Raw genomic sequence first — 22,801 nt, forward strand, 5'->3', positions numbered from 1 at the left:
ATACAAAAGAAGCAAAGATGATTTTGGAAAGGATTTGCATTACAGTTAAGGTCTGTGTGCTCCTTTAGAGGATTCTAGATTGAAACAAGAGTTACGTTTCCTCTGTTTAACCAAAAACACAAAACAAGCTTTCATCTCCAACCTCATTTAATAATATCATAAAACATGAAATGAATGGTGGGTTTTGGAACATTGGACATGCTTTATTTCAGAACTTTTCACAATTTATTTAAACATCTCACATATACAAAATAGGTACAATAAACTTTGTGGTTTCGTTTTGAGAGAGAGAGGTCGCCTAAAACCCATTCAAAAATCGATGAAATGTGCTGTCAGCATGAACACTGGGAGGGTAAAATGAAGAGTAGAATGCCTGAAAAAAAAATACCTAAACAAAAATGGAAATAAAACCAATAAAAAAAAAAGTCAAAACCAGACAAACATCAGATTTGGAATATTCCACCTGCTTAAAATGGGGGTTATCAGGGGGGGCCTGTGCAAGACTCCTCAAAGTCAATACAAAATAATACAGTGAAAGTGGTTTCCTCCACAGCTGCATATTAGCACCATAGATCTCTGCTTCAAGTAATTGAGCACCTTTGAACAGGACAGAGCTTGAAGCCTTAGAACTCATAACATCTAAGCTGTGGATCAGGTATTTCAAGATTATTTTCTAAAATACAGGCATGAGGTAGTTTAAACCTTTTGTTTGGAAATTGTGGTTTTAAACCTCCTCTTTGGAAGATATACAAAGACCACAAAGTGATGCATACTTTCAGCGTTTTTATTACACTTCTTTTATTTTTTACAAAATGATGACATGTCCCACAACATGGTGTTTTCCTGCGTCTCTTTGGGTTGCTGTATTAATTTGCATTGCACAACGCTCCGTTCAGTCCATTGGTCCCCTCCGATAGGGCCCAGCTTAAGCAAGTGGATGTGCAGAGGAAATCAGCATTCAGTATAAAAACAACACGGAAAGAAGGGCAGAGATTTTTCTTTTTTTCTTTCTTTCTCTCTTTTTTAATTTATCATGAGTCCATTTATTTGAAACAGACTGGGCCAATGTCCAAACCAAACTCCTGCTCAGCTCCACCAATGTCCAAAGGTGCAATGTCGAGGATGGGGAGGCGTGATGGTTTATTTGTTCTGTATTCAATGACTGTCTTGCTCCATTCGCCGGTGTGTCTCTGCGGAGGTAGCACAAAAGGAGAAACCATGTTTCAGAATAGTGCACTGCATATCAAAACATGACATTTATTCACTTATGATAATGCCCTCATAGATATGATAGCCTCCTTTTAAGAGGCTAACTCCTACAAAGAGGTTCATTACCATTCAGTTACTCTTAGTTCTACATCATACTGGACATGTTTATCTATCTGTCATCATGCATTATTAGGGAGAAGTGGAAGAAAGAGGGTAAGGGGATGGTGTGAGAAAAGGGGACTTACGGTGCAACCGTCCTCGAGAACGCTGAATGTGAAGCGGCTGTTGCCCTCGGCCCTCAGCTCCACGTCGTTGGAGCCCTGGAGCAGCACGGCCTTCTTCAGGTTGCCGTTCTCTGCGTCCATGTAAGCGATGCTGTTCTTGCAGTGATAGGTGATGTTCTGGGTGGCCTGGTTGGCCAGCAGACGCATGAAGGCCAGTTGAGTGTTCATGCTCTGGGGGCTCAGGGTCTCGTCATTGTAAGCGAACTGCAAAGACACAGACATATACAGAGTTAGTGTGACGTCAACATGTCCGCCTCAAGTAGTAGCAAACACCTGAGTCAAGGATAACATACTACACTTCTATGTGAACTGTGAACTGTGATAGAGACTATTGTAGAGATCTATAGATCTCTATCTCTAAAAATGATGTTACGGATCTAGAGTGCATTGTTAGTCAATCGAACTATAGTACAGTCAATCATACTGGTGCACCAATCGAGTACAGATTATCCAGTCTCGTTCAGATAAGGATGAACTGTCTTTCAGTCGACTCACCTCAGTACCACCGTTGATGGTCTCGCCGAACCACACGTGTTTGTTGTCCTGGGCGTTTCTGTACCAGTTCTTGCGGGCGATGTTCTCGGGGTGAGGGTAGATGCAGGTCTGGCCAGTGGAGAAGTCGCAGAAAGCCTTGATGGCATCCATGATGCATCCCTGGTTGGGGTCGATCCAGTAGTATCCTGCAGAGGGATGGAGAGAGAAAGAGTTGAGTATTGGGCTTTTGACTTGAACTGTTGAATTTTCAAAGGAAGCAGGTTGTGAGAGAGGTAGTGTTTTTTATAGAGGGTTAAGAGAGAGAGAGTATTCAAATATACTTGAGAAAGGGAAGAGATTACTGTGAGTAAGTGGGCTAGGATAGTTCCGGAGCAGACAAAGCCACCACTCACCACTGCTCCACTCAGGATGGCTGAGTTTGATGTCGCGGCAGGTGCGGGCGGGGTTCTTCTTGGAGCCCTCAGGGGTGAGCATGTTCTCAAGCTGGTTGTTCAGGGACTTGAGAGTGGCGTCCACCTCGTAGTCCTTGGCTCTGAGAGAAGGCTGGTCAGCTCTGTACTCATCGTATCCACCAGACACGTCATATCCGCCACCGGAGGGACCAGGGGGTCCAGCCAGACCAGGAGATCCATTGGGACCCTGTGGTCGAGCACAGAGTTAGCTAGCTAACCACCTCAACCTCAAAGGTCACTGAAGTATCATCTCACATTCACCTGCTACAAGCCTATCACATGCATCATTGAAGCGCTTGTCAATAGCTGTAAGTGAACCTAGACACTGTTTGTGATGAGATGTCTATTTGCTAGTGTCTGCCTGCATACAAACCTTTTACTCACTACCTTTTGTTATCAATAATGTCACTTTTTAAACTAAGGAAGGCGCAGGTAGGTTGACTAACACCTGACTTGCAGATAGAGGAAAAGGTGTACTTGTATGCCATTACCTACAAGTCAAATCAAGGTGCATGAATGAAGAAGATTATTGACTATGTTAGTCTGTAGACTATTGACTATATATCTACTCTTTGGGGAAAATAGAAGTTTGATAAGAAGCTGACTGCCTGACAAGGTGTGTGAGATGAGAGTGAGGTGCTCTAATACTCACAGCAGGTCCAGCGTGTCCTTGGGGACCACGGTGACCAACGGGTCCCATAGCACCATGGGGTCCAGATCTACCATCCTTACCAGCAGGTCCGTGGGGACCGGCGGGGCCCTGAAAGAGAGCAGATAGGACAGTTATGACAATGACCAGTCATGTTATGTCTAGGCTGAAAAAAATGGAATGGAGGGAGTAATGAATGCGGTTAGAAATGCTCTACTTACTCTAGGTCCAGAGGGACCGGTGGCACCAGAGTTGCCAGTCTCACCAGAAGATCCCTGTTTGAGAGAAACATTATTAACACATAAAACAGACCAGCCAGAGGGGGAAATAAGTCACAATTCTCTCTGTACTAATTAGATCTGGTGTAACATACTGTACAGTATCAGAACATAAGCATACAAAGGTCTGGGATGAAATCTTCATTCTTGTTTATGTTGTTTATATATATATATATATATATATCACTATTTGTATGATGTGTGGTGGTCCTAATCACTCACACTAGGTCCGGGCATTCCCTGCAGACCACCATGTCCACGCAGACCCTTCATGCCTCTATCTCCCTTCTCTCCAGCCACACCCTTCTCACCACGGGGACCAGCGGGGCCCTGCAATACAAATAGACAGACACAAAATCATATAACAACAACATGACATTTCAAAGAGGGAATATTCAAGCGTCCTATGATACAGAGTGTATGGAGTGAAGATGGGGAACTATGGGTTCAATGCAGAACTCATGAAGGACAGAGATCAGGAATGACACAGAGGACTGATAAATAACAGGTCAAATAGAGAGATCAGGAGTGATTAAGGTGGTATGGAGAGATCAGGAGTGATTAAGGTGACATGGAGAGATCAGGAGTGATTAAGGTGACATGGAGAGATCAGGATATACTGTACAGATAGAGCTATATAGAGAGAGGATGGAGAGTGACTAGTCTAATGGAATGAGATATGGAATGACATAGAGATGGGGAATGACACAGGTGCAATGGCGAGATTTGGGCGGTCCCAGTCTCTCTGAGAGGATGTATATACTCACGTTGCCACCTCTGGCTCCAGCGGGACCGGCGGGACCAGCACTACCACCGGGACCCTAGAGGGAGAGGAGAGACACATCAGCATGCTAGAGATAGACACACTGGAACAGGTGTGATGTCTGTTTTATGTGTATGTTATTTCATGTAATGTAATGTACATGTAAAACTAAGACAAACACTCTAATGTGCAGGCCAGGGTGTGATAGAGACCATGTTGTTGCTATTTTGGGCTCTTAACGTTCTCACATAAACCAGATAAATGTGCCCATCATCAGCCACTCCAACAGAATCGGATCCATCTTGGGGGAGGTGGGGGGGGTGGCACTTACTGACTCTCCACGGTTTCCGGGTCTGCCGACAGCGCCGGAGGGTCCGTTGGGTCCAGGGGCACCAGATATTCCCACACCTCCTGGGGATCCACCCTCTCCACGGTCTCCCTGTAATGTGTCAACGTTCAAATGACTTAGTCAAAGCAACGGTGTTTAGGTGTAAAAGCATCAAATGTATGATATGTATTGTATGTATCGTAAGTGACTGACTGTAGCTAACTATGGTTCACTGATTAATTCTGAGCAGCTGAATAGTGTACTCAGTGGAATAGTGAGTGAGTGAGTTAAACAAAGCAATTGAGTAGAAAAGTGAGTATGAATAGAGTAGTGTAGTGTAGTACTAATGAGTATTGTACCTTGTGTCCAGCGGTACCAGGACGGCCAGGAGGTCCATCGTTACCAGAGCTACCCTGTGGGGGGCCAAGCAACACCATGTTAATTGTGTTGTGAGTCCAATGAGGGCTTGTGTAAATCCCAATTTCCACCCTCCACCCACCCTACCCAAAGTCCCTCCCTTAAAGTGATCAATCAATTAATCGGTCAATCAGTCAATCATTACCTCACGTCCAGCCTCTCCCTGGCCACCAGTCATACCGGGCATGCCAATGTTACCAGAGGGTCCACGGGGTCCACCAGAACCAGCGGGTCCAAGTCTACCAGCCTCACCCTGAATGACACAGAGCATCAATGGGTTAACCCAGTTATACAGTTATATACCTAGTAAATATTTAAGACCTTATTTAGAGACATGCTCATGAAGGAGTACACATGTTGTCGATGAGCTCTTCTTTAATGTGTGTATTTTGTATTGTGTATATTGTTCAGGGCTCACTTGCAAAATTATATATATATACTGTATATGTATATATACATATATATATATTCATACCCTTTATAAATAATGTCTAAATATGAATAAAACTATAACTAATATATCGTCTGGGTCAGCCATTTTGAATCATGTCTTGTACTTACAAGACCACCAGCACCGCCAGGAAGACCACGGTCACCTCTGGAGCCGGGAAGACCAACGAATCCATGAGAGCCGATCTGACCTGGAGGGCCGGGGATACCGGGAGTACCCTGTACAGAGACAACAGACCAGGATGTAAGGATGGAGAAACACAACGTACAGCACCATTCACTGTGACACAACAGAGACACCAGCTATTTGTTTAGATGCGTCTAGCTCGCCTCATAGTGCTGCTGATACAATCTATTAGTAAGAGGAAGTAAGTAAGCTTCGATAGGAGCATTGACTTACAACTGGGCCGCCCTCTCCGGTGGGTCCCTTGTCTCCATGAAGACCGGCGGGTCCAACAATACCCTGCTCTCCCTGAGCTCCACCGGGTCCAACATCACCACGGAGACCACGAGGACCATCCTTGCCAGATGGGCCAGCAGGGCCAGGGGGTCCACCAATACCCTGTGTGAGGGAAAAGGAGGGGGAGAAGTGGTTACTGAGGTGTTTGTGTTAAAAATGTGCAAGAATGTTGTGATGTTTTAGTTTCAATTATGTAGCATGATATTGCCAGGGTGCTTCAGAGTGTGTGTGTGTGTGTGTGTATTCTTGTTCACAGAAACGACTGTAATACTCACAGCGGGTCCAGAAGCTCCAACTCTACCAGCAGCTCCGGGGAAACCAGTTAAACCCTGAGGTAAGGGACACACAGAGTTGACAATGGTTACTTAATGACAGAAAGATTATAATACAGTATGTCTGTTTGTACGTGTGTGTGTGTGTGTGTGTGTGTGTGTGTGTGTGTGTGTGTACTTACATTAGGTCCACCATCTCCACGACCACCAGGGGGGCCAGCGGGACCAGCAGCACCCTAGACGAGCAAAGAAAGATAAGGAAGGTCAGTCAACATAATCAAAATATAAATGGGATTCCCTATGAAGATTATATACTGTAAATATGAACTGTCTATGTAAATGGTTGTTGGTTATTCCTGCTCTGATAAGTTAAACGGGGACATATGAGATTCAGAGGGGGTCACATTAGGAAAGGTTAGATTGTGTTACAAACCGGATCAACTGATTTGCTTCTGGTGAGGTAGGCTCACACTGTGAATGGATACTGTTCTTACTGAGTGTACCTATATCCTGTATGTTACTGGAGAGAAGGTTTTATCAGTTGGACTTACAGAGGGTCCAGATTGTCCAGCGGGACCAGCAGGGCCAGCGGGTCCAACGTCTCCCTTTCCACCACCGGGTCCTCTCTCTCCTCTTGCACCAGGCTGACCATCAGCACCCTGTAGAAGACAGACAACAGAGAACTTGGGTCAGTACCCACACAACATAAAGTAGTTGAATGTGTATGCATTGCAGAGAGTAAAGTTCAGGGGATAAAGTTCAGCTCTAATTGGAGTTGTTGTTTTGGTGTCTTGTATGTGTTTGCAATAAGCAGTCATGGTGTCAACTGGATGAACACTTACAGGGGGTCCAGAGAATCCAGCGGGTCCAGCAGGGCCACCCTCACCGCGCTCACCCTAAAACAGAGCAGAAACACACAGAGAGAGTCATGGAAAGAGAGTAGACACTGACAAGCAGCCAAAGGATCAGACACTCACTAACCACTGGTACAATTTTATCAATCATGTCATTCTTGATAAAAACTGAGCAGACATTTTGACACAAAAACTGAAGCTGAATGGTCCTTGATTGCTTGCTTTATGAACTCTGATTTCCTCAGTTGTTAGCTGTGTGCATCCTGATTGAGATAATCCATTAGATGATGAGTGAATGTATGATATTTGTAGGGGAGGTGAAACTTACGGATGCACCGCGAAGACCAGCAGGGCCAGCAGGGCCGAAAGAGCCAGACTCTCCCTGGAAGAGGTGGAAGATGAGAAAAGTTAGGACTGAATCAATGAAATAATCACTTAATCAACAGCTCATATCAAGAGCCATTCATCGAAGGCATACAATTCATTTGGACAAAATGTTGGTTAGAAAGTGACCAACTTTATAACACAATATTGTGAAGTCCCACAGGAGGTCTACTATTCAGGCTAAAGCATGTTGATTGATGGCAAAATTGTATGTTCTCAAAACAGGAAATGCCATATCCTGATGGTTTAAGTTAAATGTTAAAGAGTTGTCTATTGCAGGTTTCCATCCTTAAGAAATGACATCATCAAATGTAGTGAACTTCAGTGTGCTATTAAGGACTGTCCACCAGAGGGCGATGTTGAGGTTCTAGCTCATGAACTGATAGGTGGAAGGTTCAAAGTCCTTTTCTCTGGAGAGGGGTTTCCGGTTGTCCACATTTTTCGAAGACGGTCATATTCAACAAGATGTACTACTCCATAGGTTGACCTTGTGAAGAGAGTCTCTGTAGTCATAGGCTACATAAATGGAGTTTCTGCATGGTCTTAAATTGTAGATGCCACGGACCAGAATTCTTGGCCTCCACCATCTTGGATGATGTGAATAATGTGCATACAATTGACGAATCATCACAAAGGTAGCCCCATTAGGCTTCAACCCTCAGAATACATAAGTTACTCTAATTCTTTGCAAACAGCCGTGGTAGTGGTTGAGGGTGCAGATTTTCAGACTTTACCTTGTCACCATTGGCACCGGAAGGTCCGGGGGGTCCGCTGGGTCCAGGGGCACCCTAAAAGAGAAATGGGTACACATGTCAGACTACTGTACATGACAACAGTAAAGCTGAATTAGATCAGAATAGAAATTAATGATGTTAAATTATGAAAAATGATGTCAGGATTTGGACAGGCACTTACACGGGCGCCATCTCTTCCCATATTTCCCTCAAGTCCTCTGTGTCCAGCCTCACCCTGGTTTGGGGAGAGAATATGTTATGGCCAGTGTGATAGAATCAAAGTGATAGACTAGACATGTTTTAGAGTGGGTCTATCCTAGTTTTGGAATGACACAACAGAAAATGCGACTCACAATCAAACTGGTCCAAATGCTCACCATTATGCATGCAAAATGGGGTCCCTCATGTGTAACATTTTAGCAGCAGTGTGTGTTAATTATTATTAACAGCCATGGCTCCAATATTTCTGTTTGCCCTGTCGATGGATTACTGTGTGTATGTCACAGGTGGCACGTTTCGATGACTTACCTTCTCACCCTTGCCTCCAGGGGTACCGCCAGCACCGCGCTCACCGGGCATACCGCTTGCGCCTTGGTGTCCAGCTTGTCCACCGGCTCCAACACTGCCGGGCTCTCCCTGAAACAGAGACAATGGTAAAGAATAGTTCTGCTGCACCGGTTTCCGCTAGTTCCACTGTTCCAGTTTTCACTCACCTTTGAATATGACTTTGATTCGTTTAACTACTTATATTGTAAATAACACATAATTGTTGTGTATCTCTAATATGAAATCTGGCATGTGGGTCCTGTTCAAAAACAGTTCACCAACACTACCAGTTTCCCTGTTTGTTATATACGTTTTAGTGTCGCCACTTCCACTACCGTGGGTGCTGTCGGATGCCACTATGCTTACCTTGCCACCATCGGGGCCAGGAGTTCCAGCGGGTCCACGAGCACCGATGGTTCCCTGAGCTCCAGCAGAGCCAGCAGGGCCGGGGTTACCACGCTCTCCCTGGACAGAGACAGAGACAGAGACAGAGAGGTAGAGCCAGTCAGGGTCTCTCATGTTAAGAACTACACATTACAAACTACTTATCTATAGATGTATGTTTCAGTTGGATTGAACAGTGTGTACAGTAAGCGAACAGGATACTGTATATAGGTGAGTGTAGGTGTCTGGACTGAAAAGGGCTCAGTGATGGTGTAGCAAGGGCACATGATTACAATACAAACTGTACAACTGTACAAGTGTTTTGAGATGGACATTATGTTTGTTACTACGGTATATCAATGTGGGAGGACAGTGTATATGCAGGGGTGTAGCTGACCAGTAGCTGACACAGTTTACAGGTGTGTAGGTGGATAGGTGTCAGGGGGGCCACTGTTTCAGTGGTGAGAGGTTTGGACTTACCTTGGCACCACCAGGTCCGGGAATTCCTTGGTCACCAGCGATTCCCTATTGACAGATGGGAGAAGACAATGTGTGTTACATTTCTGTATGGTGAAATACGTTGAATGGTGAAATGGTTAAATAAAGAGTATATAACATTATAATATGCCAATAGATCTACTGTGGATGTTGTGGATTGTTAAAAATTGGATCCTCAAATTGGATAAATGAATGTATTCCTTGACTAACTAATTGATGTTTGTGTTACTCACCCTGTCTCCAGACTTGCCAGTCTCACCACCAGGTCCAGCGGGACCAGGAAGTCCCTGTGGAGATCAAACATATGAAAACTATGAACCCCATAAACAAGTAAAGAAATGACATTGTTTTAGTCTATGTAGACACTACTGTTACTATACTGTATGTTCTACGAAGGAACAGGTGACTTAAGCTATATCCAATGTATCAATAGAAGAAGAGTCAGTTCTTTTTCAAAGATACAAACAAGAGGGCAACAAACCATCCAGACAACAACAGAGAAAGAGAGAGGATGGTGCTAACCTGGAAACCAGGAGCTCCAGCGGGTCCCTGCTCTCCCTTATCACCAGCATTTCCCTATGAATGCAGAGAGAAGACTTGTCATCACTGTAGACAATCAGACATTGACATGTACATGGGGATAGTAAACAATGGCACCATAATACATATATTATTATATAAACATATGGATAAGTGTGTATCCCTGATTTGGCTAGACATTATTATGGTATAACAAGCCACATCTGGATTAATGTATGTGAATACCTTTGACTCTAGTTGTGTGAAGTGTTTATACTGCAAGTGAGAGTAAGTGAGTGAATACAATTGAGTTAAAGATATCACAGTGCTTACCAGAACTCCAGCAGGGCCAGCGCCTCCATTGTTGCCATCGGGGCCAGGGGCACCCTAACCAGAAAGACAGCAATGATCAATGATCCAAACTAGTTCAGTCAGAAGAACATTATGCATTAAGGGTTAACCCTTATGACACATGTCATATGGCGCTGACAGTTTAGACTATTTGGCTCTGGTCTCTGGTCTACAGTTGGTTCAGTGGGTGTACTTACTCTCAGTCCAGTGGGGCCACCAGGTCCCTTGTCTCCGGGCTTGCCACCCTCACCCTGGGGAGGAAGAAAATCAGGAAGACCATGAGAATGTCAGATGATCATTTGGATTGGATCCATTCTGATAAAGGCAAGCATGGCCAAAATGTCAATGTTTTAAACAAACATCTTTTTTTTGTATCTATGGCCCCACTTTCGGGTTCTACTTACTCCGGGTCCCTTGGGGCCAGGGAATCCGATGTTACCGGGCTGGCCTCTGGGTCCATTTGGGCCTGGGGGACCAGAGCGACCATCTTGACCAGAAGCACCCTGAAGCAAGAAGCAGAACACCAACAGAGGTCAGATCAGGCACAACACCAATAAGTAGGAGTTCGACATTGGTGGTGGATGATGGGAGTTACCTACCCCACAATGTAAACGTGCTTTGAGGCCTTGTGAAAGCATCTGAACGCACTCTATTATGATTACTACCAGCTTCATGCAGTTTTGTATGATTCGAGGTGATCCATATGAGGGAAGATGGATGTGTAGTATTTCAAGGTGGAGGTATACTCACAACGGGGCCTTCCTTGCCGGGGGGTCCACCGTTGCCAGAGCTTCCAGGGAGACCCTGTGGACAGAGAGAATGGGTTAGCCACCTGTAGTTCACAAACCCTTTGTGATCTCATCCAAGTATAGCCTTATGTACAACACTGAGACTTAAGCCTGAGCAAATTGTGTGTGTGGTGTGTGTGTGTGTGTGTGTGTGTTTATGTGTGTGTGTGTGTGTGATACTTACTCTAGCGCCAGTCAGACCAGGCTCGCCAGCACGGCCAGCATCACCAGGGGGACCACGAGCTCCACCAGGGCCGGTGGCGCCACGGGCTCCGGGCATACCCTGGCAAAGAGAATATGAGTTATATACTGCATGTATAACAGTGGAGCACTCATTACTGTGTATGTGTGAGGAATAGGAACCAGATAAATGTAGCTGGTGTGTTTTTGTCCATTTATTATATATAGTATATATATACTTATTTTTTTTATATGATTTTATGGCACTTCTGCTTTATTGGGATAGAGGCAGTAGAGATTGACGGGAAGGATGGGTGAGATAGAGGGGGGATGATATGCAGGATATGTTGATGGCCGGAATCGAACCAGGGACCTTGATATGGTGATATGGGATACGCCTTAGTGTGCCTCACTAATAGTATGCGCCTATCATCCTTTGCTGTATTTTGTTTCACGATCTTGTGTGACAAGACAGTTCTTTGATACTTACAATGGGACCAGTTCTTCCCTCCAGACCAGGCAGACCACGAGTGCCAGAAGCTCCCTGTGAGAAACAGAGACACACATCAGTCAACCACTCACTCAACTCTGAGTACCATGACACATCTGAGAGAAAAAGTAGTGAACTTGATCTGTGTGAGTGAATTGTGTTAGGGCCACTGCATCGTAACACCACCTGTTGTCACATCACTGAAGATGTCACTGTCAATTGTCACCGTGGTTGTTATACTGCACAACCTAATTAAACAAACTCTTAAGACCGAAGGCAGGTTCTGGTACTCACTCTTGCTCCACGGTTGCCAAGAGGGCCAGTTGCGCCAGCCTCGCCAGTTGGGCCTCTCTTGCCCTCCTCACCAGCGGGGCCGCTAGGTCCCTGAGCACCAGAGTGACCCTGAAAAAGAGAGCAGAGAGATTAGAAACCAACCATTCATAGACACGTTGTACTAACACAACATTACAATACTAACATCATACACCGTCCTAACCAGTGCATACTTACAGGCTCTCCCTTGGCACCACCATCTCCCTTTGAACCAGCGGGTCCGGGGTCACCCTGAAGTCAGAAAGAAACATAAACGGATCATCAAACAATGTTCATATAGATTTTGAGATCTTTTTTTTTGGTCTTGTCTTTTGGCTTGTCTCTTATAGCCAATAGCCTTTCGAACCACAGTGAATGTACACCATACTGGGTTTATAAGTCAGTGTGTGGGTCGGAAGATCAGTGAGTCAGCTGGTACTTACACCAAGACCTCTGGGGCCAGCAGATCCCTGAGGGCCCTGTGGGCCGGATCCTCCTCTTGGGCCGGGGAAACCAGGTGCTCCAGAAATACCGGGGAGACCCTACAGGACACACCACAGGAGAGAGGGACACGCTTGGTTACATTCCAATGAGGGATTCTACCTTGCGTTATTTCATTCAAAATATGGTGAATAATCACTAATAATGCAGAAACATTACTCGAATCAAGTCATTCTGTCAGCATAACACAAAGTGTACAGGTACATCAAGATTCTACATCTGACTCCTGTCTGATGACCTTTTATAACCTTTGACCTGTCTGCTCAATGGGCACCAGTGGCCAGTATACTTACAGCAGCTCCCTTGGCGCCATTCAGACCATTGTTACCAGGGTTACCCTAGAACAAGAGGATCAGGAAAAACAAGGTTTAGGGAAGTAAAAAAGTGTGTTCTGTATAGGGTAACACAGCAACAGGAAATCAATCAGCAATGCAAAATATTACCATGGATGTATGTTATGAGAGGTACTGTATCCAGAAGTTTTGAAATAATGAGTAGACCAAAGATGATAGATATTTGACACGGTGAGGGTTTTAGTGTTATACAGTACTTACAGGGGGACCAGTGGGGCCACCAGCACCATTGACACCAGGCTCTCCTCTTCCTCCCTGAGGTCCACCTGGACCAGAGGCACCAGCACCACCAACCTCTCCCTGTCACAGAAGAATAACACACTGTCAGAATCACATAATCTAACCTAATGGGGACATGGACATGGACATGTAGTAAGGTAGAATAATTCCCATGGGGATACTACAGTAAGTATCTAATGATCCAATGGCCAGGTGAGATTGAAATGATAGTGAATACCTTCTTTCAATTCAACCAATCAATCAATACAATCAATGTGATTGTCTAGGAACCAATTGAGAAACGTTCCTCAGGTCACAGCACTATACTGGGAATCTTCTCTAGTGTCCATGACATTCTAATGTGTCATGACATTCTAATGGCCATGCTGAGGATGAGGTGTTGGAAATGGTCATCAAACTCACCTTGGGGCCAGGGGCACCGGGGAAACCTGGGGGACCAGCTGATCCAAGAGGACCCTGGAAACAGGAAATAGAAACAAGTGATGAGGTCAGTGACATGGGGGGGGGGGGGGGGGGGGGTAAGAGGTAACAGTCAAGAGCTGCATGGGTGTAAGGTGTACCAAGCTTCCATAGATCCTGATCTAGGATCAATTTAGCATTTTTATTCTTGAGAATTTGTGCTAGAAGTTCTAACTGTTCTTCTATCTACTGTATCTCCTACTGTCATTTTCTGCATGAGACCATTCCTGGATGATCCAGTCAGGGTAAAGGGTAATAGGCCATTGGGATCAAAGAGGAGACACTCACAGCAGGGCCGGCGGGTCCAGTGTTGCCATCAGCTCCACGAGCACCAGCAGGGCCAGCAGGGCCACCACGGCCTCTCTCGCCAGGCATACCACGAGATCCCTAGGTAGATGAACAAATAGAGAGAAACATACCAGGGTCATCACAAGACTCTGTGATAAGGTTACAGCACCCTCTCATCTCCACTGTACAGTATGTCCATTGCAATCTTAGACCATCAACTAACTGGATGTGAATACAATGCGTTTATGCTGAAATACTGTAGCTGAGTATCTTTTCGTGTGACAAATAGCTGAATAACCGAATAGATGGTGAATTCAGGCTCAGCTGTGCAAGTGCCACCTTCTGTTGTTAATGGCCTGGCACCTAAGTACCTTTGGCCTGGCACCTAAGACTATGTGTACTGTATGGTCTACGTGGGACAGTTGCTTTCATATAAAACAAATGAGCAATGCGTGAATGATGATTGTGGCAGAAAAGAGTTAGTAATGTGTTGAGGTTTAAACTCACCGCCTGTCCGGGGGTTCCATTAGCACCATGGGCACCATTCTCACCCTAAAGGAGAAGCAGGAAGACACATATTGAAATTATGAGGCCAAGTTATGGTGAGTGTTAATGTAACATTAGAACAGTAGGTTGACATTGGAAAGTGGGCTATAATGAAAATGGAAATGGTACTGTAAAAAGCAATACAAAATGTTGACTATTGTGGGGGGGTAAAGCGATCATTGCCATTGGAGTAATCTATCAATGAAGAATCACTGTTATCATCTTAATGTGTCTAACCCTAATGCTGTCAAAGTCATGTAGTCTCATGAGGTCTCTATACAGAGTTAGGGCTCTGTGACACCTTTGAGATAGAGCTGCGCAACTTTTGGGGGTTTGACAGGGTTAAGAAGACACGGTTGTGATTGAGGTGGATGTTGTTTAAACATTACCTTAGATCCAGCTCCACCAGGCTCTCCCTTGCGTCCATCCAGACCAGTGTAACCCTGGAGCACAACGATGATTGGTTAGCATCCTGATCAGTAGCTTTGTGAGCCAGATGACATGGATTATCCAATGCAGAGACTTTAGTTTGAACATTTTTGTATAAATAAAGCTAAAATAAACACATGATCTATCTTCATCCGGTAGAAACTACAGTATTATTCCTGCATCAGTTAACGATATCTGCCTTTCGCATTGAATTTGAATATCAATATTCTCACTCAACTCCATAATCCCCAGATCACTTCATGAGGAAGTGGGTTAAAACAGGATGTGGGAGGCAGGAAATAGGAAGTGAAATGTGGGATATGATGCAATTGTGAGAGGTGGTGTAGTATTCTTTAATCACCTGTACAATTAATCACTTTCTAGGTAGGGTGTGATGGAAGTACTCTTCCTCATTGATCACATGGCATATTTCTTTTGATTTTAGCTCCAGGGTTGAATAAGTATGTTACAACTGCACAGTTGAGAGACCACATTTTGGACAGTGGGACTACTCACTCTGTGTCCCTTCATTCCAGGAAGTCCGGGGGTTCCGGGGAATCCACGTGCACCCTATAGAGAAAAAGCATATTTGTTCATTTGTTGCAATTGTTGGTTAACTTAATGTAGACAATAGAATGTATCATGACTTTTGAAGTGTTACACGTGTATTTGTTTATCTATCACTGACCTGAGCTCCAGCAACTCCTCTATCTCCAGGCTTGCCAGGTCTGCCGTTGTTACCCTGTTAGTGAATAAAGACAGGTTGCATCAGATGTGGAACGGTAAACAACAATAGTAAACAGCAAATTCTGTTGCTGGAATTCTACAAGAAAAAGGTCGTCATATATTTTTTTTCCATAATTTTCTAGAATGAAAGAGGAGGAACTATATAAAAATGAGATTTATGAACTGGTTTACTTACATCCTCGCCAGATTTGCCAGGAGGGCCAGGGGGTCCACGAGCACCGAGGGGGCCCTTGGAAGAGAGAGAGAGACAAAGGTCAGAGGTCAGGTTAAGGTCACAGTCCAATCCTGAGTTTCGGGGTGCCTTTCTGTGAGTCATTGTATATGCCTGATTATGTGTCCTGGCTGAAACTGTAAACATACTGTACTGATCTTTGTTCACAGATACGACTAATCAATGATCGATCTGTTTATATTTACATTTACATTTTTGCCATTTAGCAGACACCTTTATCCAAAGTGACTTACAACAAATACATTTGTCTAAGTAAGTGAATTATCTATTAGCCCAAATGGACTATGTTTAGCTCAAATAGACCATGAGGTATCACTGAGTGGGGCTGTATTAGATTCAAAGTGTGGATGGGATAGGGGTGTGGGATAAGGGGCATAGGATATTATATGTCTTTAACAAAGACATGTGACATAGATCTATCTGTGGATGTATGAAGAGAGTGCTCTTACAGTCTGTCCAGGCTCTCCGGGCTCTCCAGCATGTCCCTGGAATCCTTGGGGTCCCTGTTGAGGAGCAAAATACACAATGATGAGTGATGTCATATAATTAGATATTGATATCCAAAATGTGATCCGTTTGCTGTATAGACAGTTTGGTGGGATATATGGGATCTATATACTGTACAATCCAAAATTGCTTCATCATTCTAATGTTGTATAGGGTTAGGTCTTCATCATTCTAATGTTGTATAGGATTAGGTCTTCATCATTCTAATGTTGTAAAGGGTTAGGTATGGTTAGGTATGGGGAGTCTGTAGGTGTACTTACAGGGGAGCCGGGAGGTCCACCTTGGCCTCTGGTTCCCATCAGACCCTGAGGAGATTAAAAACAACAACAACAATACTGTTATCAAAATCAAAATGTAGAATTGAAGGCACAATCAAAAGTGCACAGTTATCAGTGAATGTGTCAGTGTTGTAGTGTTTGGAATTAAGAATGGGGCAAATCATCAAAAGTGCCTGCAATCTCATCAAAAACCTATCCAAATCAGAATTGTAGAGGTTTATGATTCAGGTGAATTGAATTTGCTGAATAAGCATGAAAGATTCATGAGATTTGTATGAAGCATTAAACTGTATCATTATCTATATATAGCTATGGACAGTAGAGAGTAGCCACAGAAACAACAGGAGATACTGTATCCACATGGCTCACAATGGCCATATTTGGTTGTTATCCATGATATACATGAGTATTTCTTCTTCGTATTGTATGTAATGGTCAGCAATGGCAGCAGTGCCTTTTGAGTTACCCATGCTATTATATGATAACAGAATCAATTGCTTTTGCTTTTGGTAAGTCCAGATATGAATGATAGTAATAGTGTAATAGTGAAACAGCTGCTCCAAGCTTGGTGATAAAGTGCTGATGATCCAAAGGGAAGCTGAACTGTCTGTGAGAGATGGGTATGATCCATCTGATACTGTGTGGCAGACTCACCATGGGTCCTGGGCCAGCATCAGGGCCTTTAGCTCCATCATACTGAGCAGCAAAGTTCTGTCAAAGGAAGAAGACAAAAAGAAGAAAGACAACAAATGTTATCATCTGTAATGATACTCTAATAACAATGTAACAACAACATTTAATGTACCGTAATCTCAAGGTTTTTAAGCTGTCACAGGGGTCAAGGGGTCATGGGTCAAAGGTCATCAGGTAATAAGGTCATGGGGTCAATGGAATAAAGCATGACACTGCACTAGAAGACCACCCAGTTGGACTCAAAGAGCACTTGGTCACAGGGTCATACACACACCCTGGAACACATTATATGCAGCAGAGCCTTGTCTGACAATTTTTGGGTGAAAACAATGATCTTACTCCTCCAAGTCCAGGGGGGCCAGGTGGTCCAGCGGGTCCGTCGAGTCCGGGTTTGCCGTCTCTTCCATTAGTACCTTGGGGACCCTATAGAAGAGAAATAGAGAAATCAAAAATCCATATCAATGAACATGTGTATGAGTGGAGAGACTACATAGGCTACATTATATAAATAGTCCTGGTGTTATTCCTATACTGTAAGGTTCTTTTCTTCATCTTCTGATGTTATATTTTTAATTATTTTCAATTTCTATTCTGTTTTGTTTTTATTGTAATGACCCACAGTTACACTGTCCTGTAATATAGCTTTCATGTACAGTTGTACATTTACATTAGGCCTAAAATTGAATAAATTAAATCATTAGTAAACAAATAATAATAATAAAAAAGTTAATTATATAAATCATTCATAATAATATTTTTGTATATATCTGGGTAAAAATACACCTATGGATATTGTTGTAAACATTGAGTATGTAGGCCTCATGTCATGTAAACAGAGGGTGTGGCTTATCAAACGCAACAGGGTCAAACTACGTCATCAAACCCTATCAGAGACATGCATGTGATGACTCATAGACCCCCGAAATGCAACATTTACATACCGAGAAAATAATATCATAACATTAAAAAAAAATAGGAATAGATCATTTAAAGCATTTTATATTTGTCCCAAAAAGCAGTAGTTTCTCTTACCCTGTCACCTCGAGGTCCTTTGTCTCCTCTGGGGCCCTATGGTGGGAAAATTACATAATCATATTATTAACAATAAAAAACACCTAAAACTGGGTTATTAGTGGTTAAACATGCCTCTTGCATCGCAGGTTATTGCATTTAATCTGAACTAGACCACTAAATCAAACATAATTGTGTTTATTTTTCTATAACCAGAACCTAAATGGCAGTTGAAGGTAATCTGGTAGATGTCAAAATTAATTTTTTTAAATGACCTTGCTGTTCGAGGACAAGCACGTTAATACATCAATGTTCATGTATTGGTCAACAGCACACATTGACTAGACTTAATAGTAGATCATAATAATGACCTTTTGACCTACAGTAGACTGTGTGCGGCCACACACTACATGGCACATAAGAAATGACATATACGTTCATATTTGCTCACCTTAAGTAAGTCCTAAATAAAAAAACAAGATAAATAAATGCAAGATTTATTTATTCAGTCTTTTCAGGTTTCTTATGTCATTCAACATGTAGGCTATATCAACCATTCATCTTTACTCATCCCTGTCTTTTGCCAATACAAGCATATTAGTCTTTAATGACATAAAACCATACATCATGCATGCACAGTCCATTATCATTTGGCCACCATCTGGCCTACATGCTCATGCAGGAATCAGAAACACAAATCAAACTACGGTAATAATAGAACCTGATATAGGTAAAGGACCTAATCAATATGATTCACAATTGCAGTATGATGTCTAAAGGAGCACTATAGGACTGGTCTCAGGCCAGAGCCTTGATTAATGTTGCATGATGGAAGTAGGTTACCGTCCAGTGTACAGACCCCTGTACACTGTAGTCAATAATCCTCAATTTTCCTTGCAAACATATTGCCCCTTTAAAACACCATCTGCTATAACTACAGTGAAATAATATTCACATGAGCAATTTGTTGTAATCTCAGTTATAACAGACTCACAACAAGCAATGGGGCATTATATAATGAGATGAAAGTCTAGTATACATTTTACAGCCTCGGTCCATCCCAAACCCAAGTCTGGGATTTCTGTCCCATGTTTAGCTTGGGTTCACACATTCAGCTTCTTCTCCTCTATGAGGGCTTATTAAAGGCCCCATTGTGCCAGGCCCCAAGGGTACACCAGCACAGGCGGTTTTACCTTTCACTGACATTAGCTCTGGCCAATAGGACCTTCGCCCATTCATGGGCAAAAAGCAGAAAAATAACTAGCTTCAGGGGTAACGCTCTGTTATCATTGAGATTGCACAAATTGTGGAAAGAGGGATCTATTCACCGAAGATCACCAAGAAGTCAAAGCCAAGACAGAGCAAACAGGTAAAAACATTTCTAAATACTGTTTTGATAGATAATTTCATGCGAATGTACTAACCGAGTCTGTGAAGTTGCAACAAAAAGGATGATCAGGAGGAGGAGGAGAGGGGAGAAAGACATACTCTGTTAGAACATGATCACTTCATGAGTCTAAAAACATTCAATTGAGGTTAAATGTGGCGATCTGAATTCATACCTGCTGAACACAAATAGCTTTTCATGACAATCTATTCAATGGAATCTGCTATGTTTTCCTATCTAGAGAGCCAAAGAACTATTTGGTAAATCATTTAGACATAAATACAGTATAGGCCTATTGTAGATTAGATTACTCCTCTGGTACATACTGGCTCTTACATTAGAGTGAAACCTGACAAGACTACTAATATAGAGTATACCATTAACAACTAAAAGGCTACATAAAACAAAACCATATAAAAGTGATAAGCTATCAAACTATCAAAGCTGCTAATATCTAAAAGATTATGCAAACAAAATAATCAAAGCTGTATTGCCATTAGTTTTTTGTAGGCCTGTTGTTTTCATTAGGCCTAGTTTGATCATGGGCTCTGTAGAGATTTAATTTAATAGCCTTCTAACATGTATCCACAGCTATCTTAAAAAAAAGAATTCAAACATAATATATGCCACCCTGTTGTCCACTTCCTGTGAATGTGATTGCCATTAAAAAAGTTTGTCAGCTGTTAACAGGCATGTGCAGGTGCTCATTCCCAGAGGAAAACAACACTTTGGCCTAGTGGTGCAGTGGACATAGGAAATACTGTAATTATGGATACGTGGCTATAAAGCTATAGTGAGCACAGTAAATTACATACCTCAGCAAATTATAGCATATTCTTTCCTATCCCGTCCATTTCTATCCTATTCTCTTGACTACAAATGTAAAATTGCTGTAACTGTTAATTTGATAGAATACATTAAAAATACATTAAACATTCAAATATGTTTGAAGAACCACCATATAATACTAGTGAGATGCATCTCGTTGGTGTCCTCAAGTGGCAAAATATAATAACTACCTGCTCTGTCTGCTCCTGTAGGGGTGCACCTCCTCCCAAAAGTGTGTCATGTCCTTACCTCGCCACAAGGTGACGCAATTTGTTTGTTTTTTTGGTAATAAAAAAAGCTCCCTAAAAGTAGCCATATATTACTTAACCAAAGTAATGTTATTATAAGCAAAAATATATATCAAAGTTTGACAGTCTTATATTTTACATGTTAAGTATATATAACACTGCCATAGCTCTCAACAAGGACGAGGTGAGAGGCCTTACATTACAATAATGTATTTCTATAAAAAGTTGAAAACTTGAGAGTGAAATATCTATTTTCCTCGAGATAGATTCGAGATAGATTCTTCCCTATATAAATGAACTCGATGTAAAGATCTAAAAAGTGATGCTCCTGAACGCTACCACCAGGGGGCATCCTTTCAATTCCCTATAATAAAGGTTCATTCCCTAGACGCCTGGAACAATATGTACAACGCCCCAAACTTTTTCATCTTAGGAGTTAAATTCCAACTCTAGTCTAAACGTTGATAGTTCCATTGCGCTACTACCTATTAAAAGTCACTAGATTAACTAGGCCTACTTTAAATGATTATTTCAATGCCGTGGTAACTTTTTTCATCATTGCCTCTCAGCCACTATTCAAATGGCAACTGTATCCTTGGAAAAGAATGAACAATCCACCGAATGACGAGGATCCGTTTTATATGGGATAGCCAGAGGGAAGACCCCAAAAGCGCTCTTAGCTGTCCTCGGTTTAATTTCCATGTATCTTCCCAATAATCAAGCCAAGCATAAGCGTTGTGAAATCCTCACGAACTCTGTTAAAACGGGCCCAAAAATCCACGGTCAAACACAAAAAAAAGCAGATAATCAAACTTACATTGGCATGTTGCTAGGCTTGAAGTTACTGCAAGCAGCAACAGAATCCGATTATCCACAAAGCTGAGCATGTCTAACCGGACATGCAGACTCCTTGTGCTGCCTTGCCTTGATTTAACTACTTCAAGCAGACATACAGTTGTGGTGACAAAGTAACTCCAAACTTAGCAGAAACCTGCTGCCGTGATGCTAGAATAATAAAGTCCAATCAGCCCTATTTATATGGCAGGAGGTTCCCTTGTCTGCGTGTCAAAAGTCTGCCCCCAGACCAATAGGAAAAGAGAACTCCTATATGACTCCCATCCCAGCACAGCCCGACTTGGTCATGTGGTCCATCTTCCAGCCTTCTACCCGAAACATTGGCAATGCTTTGGCGATGATGACGAGTGCAACGTTTTAATTAGATCCATTCTTTCTGAGGACGTGGACAATGTAGAGGTTTAAAAAGGAGAATGAACCGAGATTTTTTCCCAGACCTTTTTTTAATAATGCCCATCACGGAGATGTGTCTGTGTGAGCAGGGGGGTTTAGTGCGTCGGAGCGGGGATGGGGATCATTGGGCATCGGTGTCTCGTCTTTCGCACTGCCCGGGTCTACTCTGGTGCGTAAACTGTCCACCGCTGTGCGCGCATTAACGCGTCGCTGGGCATCTTTGGCCCGATTCTCTATTCTGTCGATCGGATTTAAAGGAGCACTTTTACGCACGAAGAGGATGCATGGGTACCTTGATATTTGAAATCAAATTTTGAGCCCTTAAGGTTATACGCATTGGAAATATTTCCATTTCCATTTTTCAACACGTGTCCGAAATACTGGCATTCTTTGATGGAATTACGGTATCTTGTGGTCATCGTCATTATTTAATTTTTTGCATCTGCACCTTCAATTTACTAATAGGCCTATAGTCAACTTCCCACCTATAGGACTTGTTTGCAGATGCCATAACTCATACAGTAGTTAACTAAATCATTTTAATTCCATCCATGAAGACAGTGAATATCCTTTTAATTTTAAAATGCTTGATACATGCAACTCTGTACATACAATCACTATTTTTAAACACTTTTTTACCACAGGTTATTTCTGTAGTTTAAACTTTGATCCAGTGTTCAAAAAGCATTAAGCCCTTTATTCGAGAGAA

General features: G+C 42.8%; 1 protein-coding gene across 1 annotated transcript; it reads right to left on the reverse strand.

Annotated features, from left to right (window-relative positions):
* Positions 1-240: 240 nt before the first annotated feature.
* Positions 241-18,822, reverse strand: col1a2 (collagen, type I, alpha 2; the record flags this gene model as incomplete). The annotated part of the gene is made up of 49 exons (XM_080531805.1): positions 241-1,190; positions 1,455-1,697; positions 1,989-2,173; positions 2,381-2,627; positions 3,093-3,200; positions 3,311-3,364; positions 3,590-3,697; positions 4,135-4,188; positions 4,462-4,569; positions 4,818-4,871; positions 5,021-5,128; positions 5,437-5,544; positions 5,726-5,887; positions 6,061-6,114; positions 6,240-6,293; positions 6,609-6,716; positions 6,900-6,953; positions 7,240-7,293; positions 8,030-8,083; positions 8,211-8,264; positions 8,558-8,665; positions 8,942-9,040; positions 9,440-9,484; positions 9,691-9,744; positions 9,980-10,033; positions 10,310-10,363; positions 10,525-10,578; positions 10,732-10,830; positions 11,078-11,131; positions 11,300-11,398; positions 11,786-11,839; positions 12,080-12,187; positions 12,296-12,349; positions 12,541-12,639; positions 12,892-12,936; positions 13,153-13,251; positions 13,594-13,647; positions 13,939-14,037; positions 14,446-14,490; positions 14,874-14,927; positions 15,430-15,483; positions 15,602-15,655; positions 15,836-15,889; positions 16,342-16,395; positions 16,660-16,704; positions 17,332-17,388; positions 17,710-17,793; positions 18,403-18,438; positions 18,817-18,822. The coding sequence occupies 49 exons, from the start codon at positions 18,820-18,822 to the stop codon at positions 1,044-1,046; spliced, it is 3,993 nt and encodes a 1,330-aa protein (XP_080387931.1). The 3' UTR covers positions 241-1,043.
* Between the last annotated feature and the right edge of the window lie 3,979 nt (positions 18,823-22,801).

The sequence above is a fragment of the Nansenia antarctica genome, assembly GCF_963989245.1.
Source record: "Nansenia antarctica genome assembly, chromosome: 5".
NCBI classification, from domain to species: domain Eukaryota; kingdom Metazoa; phylum Chordata; class Actinopteri; order Argentiniformes; family Microstomatidae; genus Nansenia; species Nansenia antarctica.